Source organism: Cuculus canorus, chromosome 24, assembly GCF_017976375.1.
Source record: "Cuculus canorus isolate bCucCan1 chromosome 24, bCucCan1.pri, whole genome shotgun sequence".
Lineage (NCBI taxonomy): Eukaryota > Metazoa > Chordata > Aves > Cuculiformes > Cuculidae > Cuculus > Cuculus canorus.
Window position 1 is genome coordinate 3651382 of NC_071424.1, and position 14910 is coordinate 3666291.

The window sequence follows — 14910 nt, forward strand, 5'->3', positions numbered from 1 at the left end:
TGGAAGGGAAACAGAGGAGATAACACATCTATAAACCCATGTTATTATTTCCATCCCATCCCAGGAAAACACAACGAAAATATTTTTCATTTCTCTTTCTAGGATGACTTTGATAACCCTATCAAAGTGGAAACCAGCTTGTAAAATAACATGGCATTTGCCCTTGACTTCAAGTTTTCAGGACAGTCTTTAGTCTGATGGGAAAAATCTCTTGTGATGTGCGCATTTCCAAACCTGGGGTGCCTGATTGGGCGCTGATGAGAGGTGGAGATCGCTTGGGGTGCATCAGGAGGGGGTGTAGAGCTCCAGCATCAGCTCGAGGGGCCGAGCTTGAGCTGTGTAACTGGAGGTCTCTGTGGGAAAACAAGATAGAATCATAGAATTATGGAATGGTTTGGGTTGGAAGGGACCTTAAAGATCAGCTAGTTCCAACCCCACTGCCATGGGGAGGACATCCCACTAGATCAGGGTGGCCAATCTCCATGAAGTCGCCGATCTTTGCTTTGATCAGGAATTTAAATGTTAAAACCGAGCTGTTTATTTCAGGAGCTGTTCCCATGGTTGCATAGGAAAAAAAAGGAATATTTATTTTCACGTGACTGGAACGCTGTGCATCTCTCTCCTACAATCTCTGTTTTGGAAATACAACACTAAGCCCACCTCGTGCGGCACTGAGGAAAGGATACGTGTGCTCGTGCACAGCTCGTAAACACAGCTGCATCACACAGACGTGTGGCAGCATGGGTTTGCACCCCTGCAGTGTCCTTGGGAGAGGTGGTGGAGTCGGACATGGGATGCAAAGAGGATCTGTCCTGGGACAGATAGAGGTCCTCCGGCTGGAGCTGTCGGCACGTGGGCTGAGTGATGGCACCAACAGAGAAAAGAAACTCAAAGCAAAGGAAGGGAAATGCCCTGAGGAGAAGTCCTGCCTTGGAGCAGTGTGGGTATGCACTGTTGGCCAAGTTGTGCTCTGCGCAGGGGACACAGGATCTCTGGCGTTGGGAACTCTAAATGCTTGGTTCCTATTAGATTAAATGCCTCGACAAACAAAATCCTGTCTAACTTTGGGTCAAGAAGTGCCAAAAGTCAAATGTGTTCATGTGTGCTGTAGAGGGCACCTTATTCCTTTGCCTTTTTGGCAAGGCTGAGTCCCCGTGGGGACCTGCAGATAACACTGGGAATATTGATGTTTTGATAACTGCTCTTTGCTTTCAGCTAGAATTTGCTTTTTATCCAATCTTAATAAGTTGATCTTTCTATCAATCCTGCTAGCAAACAAGATAATTGCTTTATTATAGTTTCAATATCCAGCAAAGGACACACACACTTCGGGGCTCCTGAGGCAACGGAACGCGTGCAGGGTGGGATGAGGGCAGTGATGGGGAACGCAATTGCCCCTCTGTGAAGAGCCAGGCTGCTTGGAACAGGGGTGGAAGCAGGGCCATGGGAGGTCTAGAACATGTTTAGGTTATAACTGAAAACATTTTGGTCCATTTGATAGAAGATATTTTGATTATAGCACAAAATCATAGAATGGGGTGGGTTGGAAGGGACCCCAAAGCCCATCCAGATCCAGTTCCACCCCATCCATGGGCAGGGACACCTCCCACTGGATCAGGGGCTCCAAGCCCCATCCAACCTGGCCTGGAACCCCTCCAGGGATGGGGCAGCACCACTGCTCTGGGCAACCTGGGCCAGGGCCTCACCACTTCATGGCCTCCTCTGGACTCGCTCCAACACTCCATGTCCTTCTTATGCTGAGGACTCCAGAACTGGACGCATGACTCCAGGTGAGGTCTTATGAAAGCAGAGTAGAGGGTCAGAATGTCCTGCTGGCCACACTTCTTTTGACGCAGCCCAGGACACCATCAGCTTTCTGGACTGCAAGCACACATTGCTGGTTCATGTAGAGCTTCTCATCCACCAGCACCTCCAAGTCCTTCTTTTCACGGCTGCTCTCAATCCATTTCAGAAATGGTTTGGTTTTGGTCTTTCTGAGTGTTTGTAGCAGTTTGGGAACTCTGTCTTATGGTTCTCTTGGTTTTTTTTTCCCATTAAAACCAAAGGTAATAAGGAATTTCTTGATTTTCTGGGCTGGTGCAGACCCGGTAGGTGGGTTAAACCTCAAGGGCTTCCTCCACAGGTGGGTTAAACCTTCCCCATACATGGAGGCACAGCCCCCACGTTTGAATGCAGGTGGAAAGGAAATCACTTTCTTCACAAAATGAAAATAAATAAAGGAAATATGTGTGATTTCTGTCCAAAATAGTATGAAAGCAGAAGCAGGATTGAGGTGTCTGACATATGGAAATGAGCTATGCCTGGAGGAGAGGATGCTGAAGGACTGAGAGGCTGATGAAATGGTGGAGAAGGACAGAGCAGGTTCACCTCTTGTGAGACCTCATCTGGAGGATTGTGTCCAGTTCTGGAATCACCAACGTGAGAAGGAGATGGAGCTGTTGGAATAAGTCCAGAGGAGGCTACAAAGATGATCGGAGGGCTGGAGGACCTCTCATACAAGGATGGGCTGAGAGAGTTTGGGTTGTTCAGCCTGGAGAAGGCTCTGAGGAGACCTTATAGTGACCTTCCAGTACCTGAAGTGGCTGCAGGAAAGCTGGAGAGGGGCTGTTCACAAAGGCCTGTGGGGATGGGACAAGGGGCAATGAGTATAAACTGGAGAGGGTCAGATTTAGACTAGACATGAAGAAGAATTTCTTCACTGTGAGAGAGGTGAGACACTGGAAAAGGTTGACCTGGAGAAACTTCAGCGCCAGCAGCCATCCCTTCTCCAGACCAGAAGGTCCCCAAGGGCAGGTTGCTGGGCGGAAGAAGGTCAGACAAAAGTCTGACGCATTTCCATCCTGTGCCACGAGCCATGAGTGCCTTTGTTTTGGGAAAAGGTTTGAACAGGTTTTGCCAAACACAGATAACGCCCCACCACGGTGACGTTTGGGTCACTCCTCTCTTTGCTGCAATAAGTGCCAGCCTCTTATCGGATGGTAACACTTTGATCTCGCTATCGAAGGCGCGTGTCGCTCTATTCTCACCTGAGCACCTCGTTAAGGACACGAACTCCTCCAAATCCCTGTGGCCCAAAATACAAAGAAACCCTTGAAGATGGGGGGTTGTGCGTGGTGGTAATGGAAAATTGAGGTCAGCAGATAAGGGAGAGGGGGGTCACTGCTTCTCAGTATAAAACTGGGGAGTCCCGGTCAGCTCAACTCAACCGCTGCAGACTCCTGGCCGGTGTGTGGTGGTTCGGTGAACAACGCTTGCACCATGAAGTGGCTCATCCTTGCCTTGGTGTGCCTCCAGCTCTCGGAGGGGCTGGTGAGGTGAGTGTCCTGCAGCAGCCGCTGCGGCGGAAAGAGGGGGAGAGGCTGGAGGAGAGAGCCCGGCTGCGGTTAGAACCTGCACAGGGATGCTGACCAGGTCTAACCCGGTGTGACCGCAGCCTCCTGCATCTCCAGAGACCATCACGGTCCCGGTCCAGGCTGCATCCCTTGCTGGGAGAGCAGCCAGACAGAAGGTTCCCATCCTGCCAGGGTTCAAAGGCGCCCAAAAAACATGTGAAAATGTTGCATCTTCTGATTTCCTGCTGTGTTTTGGTGTTTTTCCCCCTCTGAACAGGATCAATCTGAAGAAAGGCAAGTCTATAAGGGAGAAAATGAGGGAGGCTGGAGTGCTGGACGACTACCTGAAGAAAATTAAGTATGATCCAGCCCAGAAATACCGCTTCGGTGAGAACTATGTTGTGGCCGAGCCGATAACCAACCACCTGGATGTGAGTACCACAGGTTCCCCTCTCACTGCCTGTCTGGACACCTCATTCCTCTTTCCCTCTGCCTTCCCAGCTGATGGAGCAGTCAGATCTGTTCACCCCTGAGCCTCCAGGAGTGAGAGATTGCTTAGTTTTTCACTCTTTTTCAAGCTTCTAGTTCAAACTTTAAATTATTTCCCCCCGGCTGTGAAAAGCGATGCTTTTCTATATGTAACAAAAGGTAGAGCGAAAGAATTTGTAATATTAACTAACTCTATCTTATCTATTCATTATATTGGCTAACTAGATATTAGCTCAATGTATTAACTAGATAATAACGAAGTGTATTAACCAGATATTAACTAAATATATTAACTAACCATAAATATTAATGAATATTAACATCTTTTGGGAGAAGAAGGGTGAGAGTCCAGGCCATTCCCACCTGCTTTATTATTTGCAAGAGGGAGCCTGGCATCCTGCAAATATCTGGGAGACCAGTGCGGGACAGGGAGGTGAAAGTCTGGTCTGTTCCTGACCCTGTGGCTGATGGAGATATCCCGTTTCTTGTCTACAGTCCTCTTACTTTGGGGAAATCAGCATCGGGACCCCCCCTCAGAACTTCTTGGTGCTCTTCGACACCGGTTCCTCCAACCTGTGGGTGCCCTCCACCTACTGCCAGACGGCGGCTTGCAGTGAGTACCGTGCCCAGAGCCCCCCGAGAGGCTCAGCGTGGGGGAAATGAGGGTGCCAGATCAAACGCAATCCTAGCACACTGCTCCGGAATAGCTGCTCCCTGGGACCAGCTAGTGCCTTGCTGCGGAAACACAGAGCCCCCCGGGCTCTTCTGTGCCTTCTTAATCGCAGAATCGTGGAATGGCTTGGGTTGGAAGGGATATAAATGCCCATGTGGCTCCAACCATGGGCAGGGTCACCTCCCACTGGATCAGGGGCTCCAAGCCCCATCCAACCTGGCCTGGAACCCCTCCAGGGATGGGGCAGCCACCACTGCTCTGGGCAACCTGGGCCAGGGTCTCCCCACCCTCACAGCAAAACATTTCTTCTTAAGATCTCATCTCAACCTCCCCTCTTTCAGCTGAGCACAGTTCTTCCTCATCCTGTCCCTGCTCTCCCTGATCCAGAGCCCCTCCCCAGCTTTCCTGGAGCCCCTTCCAGCACTGGAAGCTGCTCTAAGGTTTCCCTGGAGCCTTCCCTTCTCCAGCTGACCAACCCCAACTCTCTCAGCCTGTCCTACGGGAGGTGTTCCAGCCCTCGGATCATCTCCATGGCCTCCCCTACGCTCACTCTAACAGCTCCACATCCCTCCTGTACTGAGGGCTCCTAACGGAGATGTCCAAATTGCCGTGGCCATCATGGGTTTTCCCAGAGCGTGAAGACCACAGTGCTTGTTCCTGACAGCCGGCATGTCCTGCTCCACTCAGAGCTCATCCGATGGAATGTGCTGCCAGCAGGAGAGTGATGGGGATTTAACTGCTGATGGCTTTGCTCACTCTGGGTGGCTGATGTGGTTGCGACCGCAACAGCTGTTCCAGAGGGATGCAGACAAAATCGTGATGCAAACACTGCCCCAGGGAAACAGCCCCTTCTGCTCTTCACAACTTATTCTCTGCTGTGGAAGCCGCTTTCCCAGGTGTATTCCCAGCAGAGTGGCCATCAGTGAAGTCCCACTGTGCCCAGGTGAATGCCTGCTCAGATTTGCTCTCTTCTCTTTCACACAGGCAACCACGCCACGTTCAATCCCAGCGCATCCTCGACCTTCAACTACAACGGCCAATCCTACACCCTCTCCTACGGCAGCGGAGCGCTCACGGTGGTGCTGGGCTACGACACCCTGACTGTGAGTGCACCCTGCATCCTCCTTGTTTTCCCAAGCGCTGTGTCCCCATTACAACTGGGCTGGAGGGGGTCTAGGGGACAACTTAAGGGCAGATCTGATGTCTCATGTAGCCAAGACTTGGGCAAACCAGGGCTTGAGATGAGCAGAACCAGTCTGAAGAGGTTATTGCTGCCGTCACTCACCGAGCTGGGGTTTTACTTTCTTTTAACCCAATCCCTGCTCATTTTCCCAGCTGCCTGGTGATGTTTTCACCACCTATGATTTTGAAGTATGGTCCTTTGGGCTTCGAGAGCATCGGCCATCCCATTTGAGGGCTGCTCAGCTTTGCCTAAGCCCGCAGGCTGACCTGGTGTCCCCTTCCCCTCCAGATCCAGAGCATCTCAGTCACCAACCAGGAGTTCGGGCTTAGCGAGAATGAGCCAACCCAGCCTTTCTACTACGCCGATTTTGATGGCATCCTGGGTATGGGCTACCCCGCTCTCGCAGCAGGAGGGACACCCACCGCTCTGCAGGGCATGCTGCAGCAGAACCAGCTCACCCAGCCCATCTTCAGCTTCTACTTCTCTCGGTAAAAACCTGCTGGGACCTTCTGCACATCCCATGCGCACCGGTGTCCCTCTGCCTGTCGCCATGCAGGTTCCTTGTGAGTTTGTCCTTCGCTTTACTGATCTCTGCTGCCATAATTCTGTGTTTTTACAGCCAGCCCACCTACAACTACGGAGGAGAGCTCATTCTTGGAGGAGTTGACACTCAGCTCTACCAAGGGGAGATTGTATGGGCACCAGTGACTCAGGAGCTTTACTGGCAGATCGGAATTGATGAGTGAGTTGTGTTTGTACTGGATGGGTATGATCCACATGGGCATCTCAGGTAATGAGAGTGGTACAACTGTCCTCCAGATGATGCTGAGGTTGTTGCAGAAGGTATGGGCTTGAGGCAGGGGTTGGGCGAGGCACTTCAGAGCATCCCAGACACAGAGATCCAGCCAAGACAAGTTTAGTTGATGGTGGGTGCTTAAAGTGATATTCTTCTCCCTCTTTGCCTTCTAGGTTTGCTATTGGACAGTCAGCGACCGGCTGGTGCAGCGAGGGCTGCCAGGCCATCGTGGACACCGGGACGTTCCTGCTGACGGTGCCCCAGGGCTACATGGGCAGCTTTGTCCAGGCCTTGGGTGCCCAGCAGACCAGCTATGGGGTAAGTGCAGAGGATGCTTTAGAGGGGTATGTGGAGCACTCGGGAGGATTGCAAGTGAGCCAGGAGCCATGGGCTTGACCAGAACCTGCAAAAGTCCCATGGCATCTAGAGAACATGGTGCTCTAGGTGTGTCAGGGAGGTGACGTGGCTCTGCCAGGGGATAAAGCGTGCGTTACCCACACAGAGTGGGGTAATGGGTAACCCCAGCACGATGGGTGCTGTTTGGGCCATAGCCTCTTTTCCCTCTCTCCGCAGTACGCTGTTGACTGCAGTCAGATCGAGAACATGCCCACCATCACCTTCGTCATCAACGGAGCTGCGCTCCCACTCTCTCCCTCTGCCTACGTCATGAACGTATGTATTAGCTGAGCAACTTCATCCTGCTGAGTCCTTGAGGGCCAGGAATGGACCTGGTGCTTCTTGACAAGCAGCGACGCTCTCCCTCCCTGCAGCCCAGTTGGTCCTGGAGCTCGTCTGAGCCTCTCACTCCTCATTATTCCCTCCTTACAGCAAAACGGCTACTGCACTCTTGGGATCGAGGAGACCTACCTGTCTTCCCAGAATGGGCAGCCTCTCTGGATCTTGGGTGATGTCTTCCTCAAGGAGTATTACACTGTCTTTGACATGGGCAACAACCGTATTGGCTTCGCTACATCAGCATAGAGGAGGGGAGCAATGAAACCCAGCCCCTGTCCTGGCCAAACACATCTTAGCCAGCATTGCTAGAGCACCACGGGGTTCTCATGGGTCTTTATGTTCCTTTACGTGCTTGCACAGCTCCCTGCCCCCCTGGGATCTCTGTGTAAGTGTGTTCTTACAGTCTCCTGTTATAAATAAACCCCAACATCGCAAATCGTCTCTGACCTTCTGTGTCTGTTGAGTGACGACTGAGCACAGACCGGTGGTTTGCTGGTCTCGGCTGCTCTTTCTCCAGCAAGGTTAGCGCTGTGATCAACTCTTGTGCAGATTTTTGTGGATTCAGAAAGATGGGGAAAGGGATGGGGAAGCTGTCCCTGGGCTTCTTGGCTTCCAAAGTCATAGAATCATAGAATGGTTTGGGTTGAAGGGTCCTCAAAGCCCATCCAGCTCCACCCTCTGCCACAGGCAGGGACACTTCCCACTGGCTCAGGGGCTCCAAGCCCCATCCAACCTGGCCTGAAACACCTCCAGGGATGGAGCAGCCACCACTGCTCTGGGCAACCTGAAGTCCATATGTTTATGTTTCTTGTGAAGGTGTAGGACACGCTGTCTGGGACCCAGTCTCAGCCTTTATCTACAGTGAATTATTAAGCTTGTGGGCAGCTCTGATGAACACAGCAGGTTCTGAGCTGCAGCTCAGCTCACAGCCAGGTGGATGCAGAGATGACAACAAGCAGTCCTTGCTTGTGCTGGTGCCTGGAGTAGCTTCTGTGGGCTGTCCAGCCCGGCATTCCCAAACCCTTGGGAATGGAGATGCCCCACAGCCCAGCACCAGCCCCTCTCCAAGGCTTGTGTGACTCAGCTCAGGCTGCACACTTTGTGTGTTGAAAAGCTGCTGCCTTCGGGCTCTGCTTCTGTCCTCTTTGTCCACAAAGAGGGACAAGCTTAGGTCTTGAAGCTCGATTCCCATAAGGGCTGTGCTTTGCAGGGGAGAAGCACCACACAGTGGTGTAGGGGATCAGGACAGCTAAAGGTCACCGAGACTGGTCTTAAACGCCACCACAGTCCTGGGGAAGCAGTTCCCTGAGGGATTCCCCAAAAAAGTCAGCTCTGCCCTGTGCCATCAGGCACCGACGCGTGTCTGAAAAAGCTGTGGGTGTCCCTAATGAGGTGGCACAGCTTCCTCCTCCTCCTCCTCCTCCTCCAGCCACCACAGGGCTGCACTAAGCCACTGCAGGGGGATGCTCACCCGCACCTACCCAGGCAGATACAGAGTTAGCAGGTGGCAGTGGACTTGCTTTGCTTGCAGTTTGACCTTGGAGCGACTGTGGGGACACACTGTCCTGTGTCTTGTTGCCGCTGGTCCTCGCAGGGCTGAACCGATCGCTCCGACCAGCTGAGAATAAAGCCATGGGGCTTGTAGGTCCCCACCTCCGTCCCTCTTGCTGGGCATCAGGAAACCTCATCAGAGGTGCATGTGGAAGCCACTAATCTTCCTTGCAGCTGGATCAGGTTGAACAAAGTCCTGTGATTAAGTCAGAGTGGGACTATGAGGCCAGATTATGTTAGCCGTGACACCCAAATGACCCCTAGATCCCAAAGTGGGGCTCTTCAGTCAGGTTAAACAATAGCCGGGGTATAAGGAATCACCGTCTGTGGCCAAAGGGGATGGGGAACACCTTGGCTGGGAACGGCTCGGGTAACACCGCGCTTTCCTGGTATCCGAACTAATTTCTTAGAAGCACTTTATCAGATATATTAATAGCTCTGTCATTTCAGCAGAGAAAGGACACCAGCTCCTCTGTGCTTTGTGTCAAAATATTGACACAGGCTGAGTGCAGCGAGACGGAGATTAGATAGGCACCGATAGCAGGGAAGGACATTCCTCTTCTCCTATACAATGGGGAGGTTTCTGAGAGCCAAAGCCACTCTGGCAGCAGGACAAGTGACGGCTGCCGTTGTCCCTGCTGGTCTTTGCTTTTCCCTTTGCTCCCTGCAGGATCCATACAAACAAAGGCAGATCCATCAGGATGCCATGGAGGAAAAAGGGCTGCTGGGGGTGTCTCTGAGCAGCCACAGGCTGGAGGCACTGGTCCAACGCTGACAAGCTTGGATGGGAGCAGCCAAGCTCTGCTGGGTCTGTCCCTCCCCATGAGTAGGGACTGAGGAGTCTGCAGATGCCCTACAGCAAAGGTCTGAGCAACCTCCAGCTTTGGGTCCAGCTGGGGCTCCTTTGCTGAGAGCTTTGCAAAGAAAAGCTCACATGTTTGTTGTCTCAGGTTTTCCAAGACGGATGAGGCCATTGGCCACCGCAGGTGAGGCTGTCAGGGTGGTGGGGACGTGGAGACAAAGACCGTTCACCTGCAGAGTTTCTGCAGGCAGTGAGAAACCAGGCTTTGGGCTACGAGGCTGAGAAGCATCCTCAGAGTACCAGGATGGGTCCTCAGTGACCTGGCAGGGAGTGGCAGGGCTGTCTGACTGGTAGCAGCTTGATGGAGGGGAAGAAAAGGTTTCATGGGACTAAAAATCTCTGGAAATGCTCCACTGCATCTCTCCTGTCTGGTCATGACCAGCATCACGCAAAGCATATGGGAGACATCACAGCTTAATGCACCTGATGTGTGACCTGAGCATCCTCTGCGTAACTCTGACACAGATAATAAAGTGTGTAACCTGAGCATCCTCCGTGTAACTCTGACACAGATAATAAACTGCAGCAAATCAAAGTGACTTTTGGAGATGCTTGAGTGGTTGACATTGGGCAGGTAAAGGGCTGTTATACCTTTCAGCACTGCTCTATTGAGCAGTTTCTATTCTATATCTCAGCTTCCTTAGGGATTATTAGCAGAGCTGAAGGGCAAAAGGGGCACAATGACAAAAGGACAAATGCCTGGAGTGACATTTTTGGAGTTCCTAGTTCCTGGAAGGCTTGGAGGTAGGTTTAAAAACCCATCCCTGCTTGTTCCTGTTGGCCACAATGAGGAAACTGGACACGATACAGCCTGAAGACTTGGATGGAGGAAATATTGCCAGTCTGTGGCATTTCCTTGGCTGCCTGGATGAGTCAAAAGAGGAACACCAGGATGATAAATTTCCACTCGCTATGAAGGGTGTGATTTGCCTTTGTTTTCTGGAAAGATTAAGCTGGTACTGAAGGCAAGAGAAAACACTATAACTTCTCGCTAACAATAGAATTTTACATTTTATCACATATCACATATTTGGTCTCGGTATCAGAGGTACAGACCAACGTGTAAGTGCCCGGTCGAACGCGTAAGGACACCAGAATCAGGGTGGCTGCGGTGATAAACGCACCGCAAGTGTTGGTGTTGGGTGGGTGCAGCGATAGAGGAAAGGTGTGTCTGGAGTCAAGGGTTGGGCATGGCTCCCGGCTTTATATATACCCTGCCCCGGCCGACGTGGTGCAGCGGCTGTCGTGAAGTCACCAGGGACCATGCAGTGGTTGGTGCTGGTCCTGCTCTGCCTCCGGCTTGGGGAGGGGGTGATGAGGTGAGCACCAAGGCTGAGATGGGTGAAGGGTGCAGGGTCCGGCCGTGGATTGGGGCTCACCCTCAGCACACAGGGGTGCTGCTCAGCATCTCGCTGCTGTTTCCATCCCATGCAGGATCCCCTTGAGGAAAGCCAAGTCTGTGGGGGAGCGGATGAAAGAGAAGGGGGTGCCGGAGATGTTCCTGAAGGAGCTCAAAGGGGATCCCGGTAGGAAATACCAGCTCAGTAACGTGGCTTATGAACCGCTAACAAACTACCTGGATGTAAGTATTAAAGCTTTTCCTTCCTCCTCCGAGCCACCTGGCTCTGGCTTTTGGGAATCCTTTCCAAACAGCTCAGGAGTAGAGGGGCAGTGCTGGGCACGGGCAGGAGCTTTGGGGTCTCTGTAATCACAGAATCACAGAATCACCAGGTTGGAAAGGACCCACTGGATCATCGAGTCCAACCATTCCTAACACTCCCTTAAACCATGTCCCTCAGCACTTCAACCAGCTCCAAAGGGCAGGTGATGTTGGGAGATGAAGGCAGGAGGCGATTACATCTTATCCTGAATTGGTTTCCCTTAGATAAAGCCGTTTGGTGGTTACAGGGCAGATCTGCTGCTCCTAGACTGGCTGCTGACTTTGTTTAGAGCTGTAAGAAAGTGAATAGGTTACCCAAAGATGTGGTGGCTGCCCCATCCCTGGAGGTGTTCAAGGCCAGGTTGGATGGGGCTTGGAGCCCCTGATGCAGTGGGAGGTGTCCCTGCCCATGGCAGAGGGGTGGAACTGGATGGGCTTTGAGGTCCCTTCCAACCCAAAGCATTCCATGATTCTGTGATTGCCCCTTTCAGTGCTTAACTGCCCTGGATGCACTCGGAGACTCAGAGCCCTTCCTACAACCCCTTAGCAGTTTGGGTTTCTCAGCTAGCAGAGGGCAGAGAGCTGCAAAGTCTCATTCAAAACTCAGGCAGCAACAGAAATCCACCCACGTTCTTGTTCACAGACCTTCTACTTCGGGGAGATCAGCATTGGGAACCCCCCCCAAAATTTCATGGTGATATTCGACACCGGCTCTGCCAACCTTTGGGTGCCCTCCACCTACTGCCGGTCTCCAGCCTGTGGTGAGCATCCCTCGAGGGGGACAGCAGTGATGGGGAGGGCAGGGTTCCCCCTCCATCAGTGCTCTCTGACCTCCAAGCACGCTCCAAGCTGGAGCTACAACAGGGAAATCAGTGAAAGGTGGTGGGGTTCAGTGCTTGCTCTCTGCTCGGTGATGCCAACGGGGCTGGTTTTGGTTGGCCCCTTCCCTGTGAAGGTCCTTGCTGGGCATTTCAACCCATGTGGGGACAAGGATGCTAAATCGAGAGCAGGATGTGACCTGAGGGCTGTGACTTTCTCTCCGTGCAGAGGATCATGCCAGGTTCAACCCCAACCTGTCATCCAACTTCTCCAACATCGGTGTGACCTACACCCTGTCCTACGGGTTCGGTGACGTGTCAGTGGTGTTAGGGTACGATACCGTGACAGTAAGTGACTTCGGATGTGTTGGCGTGTTGCTGCCATCAGGGTAAGGAGCGACTGCGGTTGTGATCAGTCCAGTTCAGTTAAAAACGTACGATGTAGCTGAAAGTACCTTCTTATTTTGGATATTACTGCCTGAATCGCCCCTGCAGAGTTTATATAGTCAGTATAAATTTACTCAGAGACTGAGATCTGCAAACAAACTCAGTCGGAGCCCTCCAGGCTCTTCAGCCCTGCTTTGGGCTATGGGATATCTTTGGCCGTAAGTCTTCGCTTTTCATACTGATGATTGAGTTTGGTCGTTAGAGGACGTAGGGCAAGTTTTGTTGTGAGACTTGCTCACAGCGAAAGTGTGATTTGAAATGAATTTAACTGAGGGAAACAGGTTTTTTGGGTATTTTTAATAAAATAATAAGGGTGATGGGACAAAGTCTATGAGCCAGGCAGCTCCTGACTCCATCTCCCGTCTGCTTTGGGGAAGAGCTCAGCAACTCTCAGTGTGGATTTACCTTTGTGACCTTTCTGGTCTCCCCAGAAACTCCCTGGTGGGATGTTGCTGTCAAGGGTGACATCCAAAATGCTGACAAAATGCTCTCCTTTCCCTCTAGATCCAGAACATAGTCATCACAAACCAGGAGTTTGGCCTGACCCTGGAGGAGCCCACCCAACCCTTTTACTACCTGGAATTCGATGGGATTTTGGGCATGTCTTACCCGGGCGTTGGCCTCCGAGGTTACAACACGCTGCTGCAGAACATGCTACAGCAGAACCAGCTCACCGAACCCATCTTCAGCTTCTATTACTCACGGTGAGATCTCTGACAGGGGGTCTCTTTCTTGCACAGACACAGCCTGGACCCATCCTTTGCTTCCTTCACTGTCCATCCACATGTTCTTCCCATGCAACTTTATTCCATCGAGCAGTTTGCCTGATTTGGGGTGTAATTTTGTCTTTCCAGCAACCCAACATATAATTACGGTGGGGAAGTCATCCTTGGAGGGGTTGACCCTGAGCTGTACTCCGGGGAGATTTTATGGGCTCCTGTGGTCCAGGAATTGTACTGGAAGATCGGTATCGAGGAGTAAGTGCTGCACTGCGGCTCGGAGCGAGTCATGGAGTGGGGGGAACTTCTTCTGATGCCCTTCCTGCTGCTCTCTCCAGGTTCTCCATTGGCTCATCAACCACCGGCTGGTGCAACCAAGGTTGTCACGGCATTGTGGACACCGGGACGTTCCTGTTGACCATCCCGCAACAATTCATGTCAGCCTTCCTGCAGGCACTGGGTGCAGAGGAGATTGACTACAATGTAGGTGGGAACACAAGAGAGGCTGATGCTGTGGGATGAGGACACATCTCGGTGGTAACGCTGAGCTCTTGAGGGCTCCTGGCATCCCCGGAGCAAATCATCTCACCTGAAACAACGCTGCAGTGGCGTAAAACAAAAATAATTCTTCCAGACAGGATAAACCGGGGTCAGTACAGCCTTGCCACAGTCAGAGCTGTGCTGACCCTTAGGGAACACGACCAGGGTTGCAGTCGGAGCAGGGCTGCAGCCCCGGTGGTCCTGACCACTCGGCCCCTCTTTTTGCTTCTTTTCCAGTTTGTCGTTGACTGCAACAACGTCCCGAACATGCCCACCCTCTACTTTGCCATCAGTGGAGCGCAGCTACCGCTTCCTCCCTCTGTCTATGTCTTAGAAGTAGGTGTGCTTTTATCACTCCCGACACGCTTTCACCATCACGGAACAGTTTTACCCAGGAGAAAGTCAGAGTTTCTTTTTAAAACAAGAGGCTTCCAGTGCCACATTTCCCAGCACCTTATTTCACGGTGCTTTTTCATGCCTGTATGCCCTAGGGAGGGTCTAATCCTGCTCCCAGCCAAAGTTGAAGGCACGGGCAGCACAAATCCCCTGCGTTCCTCATTGCCACTGAAATTTGCTCCTTTTTTTCCCCAACAGAACAATGGCACCTGCACCGTTGGGGTCGAGACCACATACGTGGCTTCTGACAGTGGCCAACCACTCTGGATCCTCGGGAACATCTTCCTCCGGCAGTATTATTCCATCTTTGACATGGCCAACAACAGAGTTGGCTTAGCCCTGTCATCCTAGGGTCGCTGAGGATTGCCCAGCGCCTAATTCATCCCTGCAGCACCTTATCCTCCCTTGGAGATGTGTCTGATGACGACCAAATGTCCTACAACCAATAAAGGACTGCAAATCTCGCTGCCTCGTGTCTCATCTACGGCTGAGCCGGATCTGGCACAGCTCTTCTTAAGAAAACAACAAAGTGTGAGTTCAGGCTCGAGGTTTCCAAGCGCTGCCTGGGCTTTCAGATGGGCACAAAGCCTTTGAAGTTGCAGCAATGATACGTTTGGGGTCACCTTTTTGATTGGGATCCCCATCCCTGTTGGGGCTGGTTGGGAAACTGGGATAACTGGGAGAAATT

At 52.0% G+C, this 14910-nt stretch overlaps 2 protein-coding genes across 2 annotated transcripts; both read left to right on the top strand.

Moving 5' to 3' along the window:
• Positions 1–2901: 2901 nt before the first annotated feature.
• On the top strand, positions 2902–7648 carry PGC (progastricsin). Its single transcript, XM_009569780.2, has 9 exons — positions 2902–3335; positions 3631–3784; positions 4338–4455; positions 5500–5618; positions 5987–6186; positions 6318–6440; positions 6668–6812; positions 7068–7166; positions 7323–7648. Exons 1-9 carry the CDS (start codon positions 3280–3282, stop codon positions 7473–7475), a joined length of 1167 nt encoding a protein of 388 aa, XP_009568075.2. The 5' UTR covers positions 2902–3279; the 3' UTR covers positions 7476–7648.
• A 2942-nt stretch (positions 7649–10590) lies between these two features.
• LOC104067081 (pepsin B) lies at positions 10591–14644 on the top strand. The gene is made up of 9 exons (XM_009569781.2): positions 10591–10961; positions 11077–11224; positions 11946–12063; positions 12350–12468; positions 13072–13271; positions 13422–13544; positions 13625–13769; positions 14064–14162; positions 14421–14644. Exons 1-9 carry the CDS (start codon positions 10906–10908, stop codon positions 14571–14573), a joined length of 1161 nt encoding a protein of 386 aa, XP_009568076.2. The 5' UTR covers positions 10591–10905; the 3' UTR covers positions 14574–14644.
• The last annotated feature ends 266 nt before the right edge of the window (positions 14645–14910 follow it).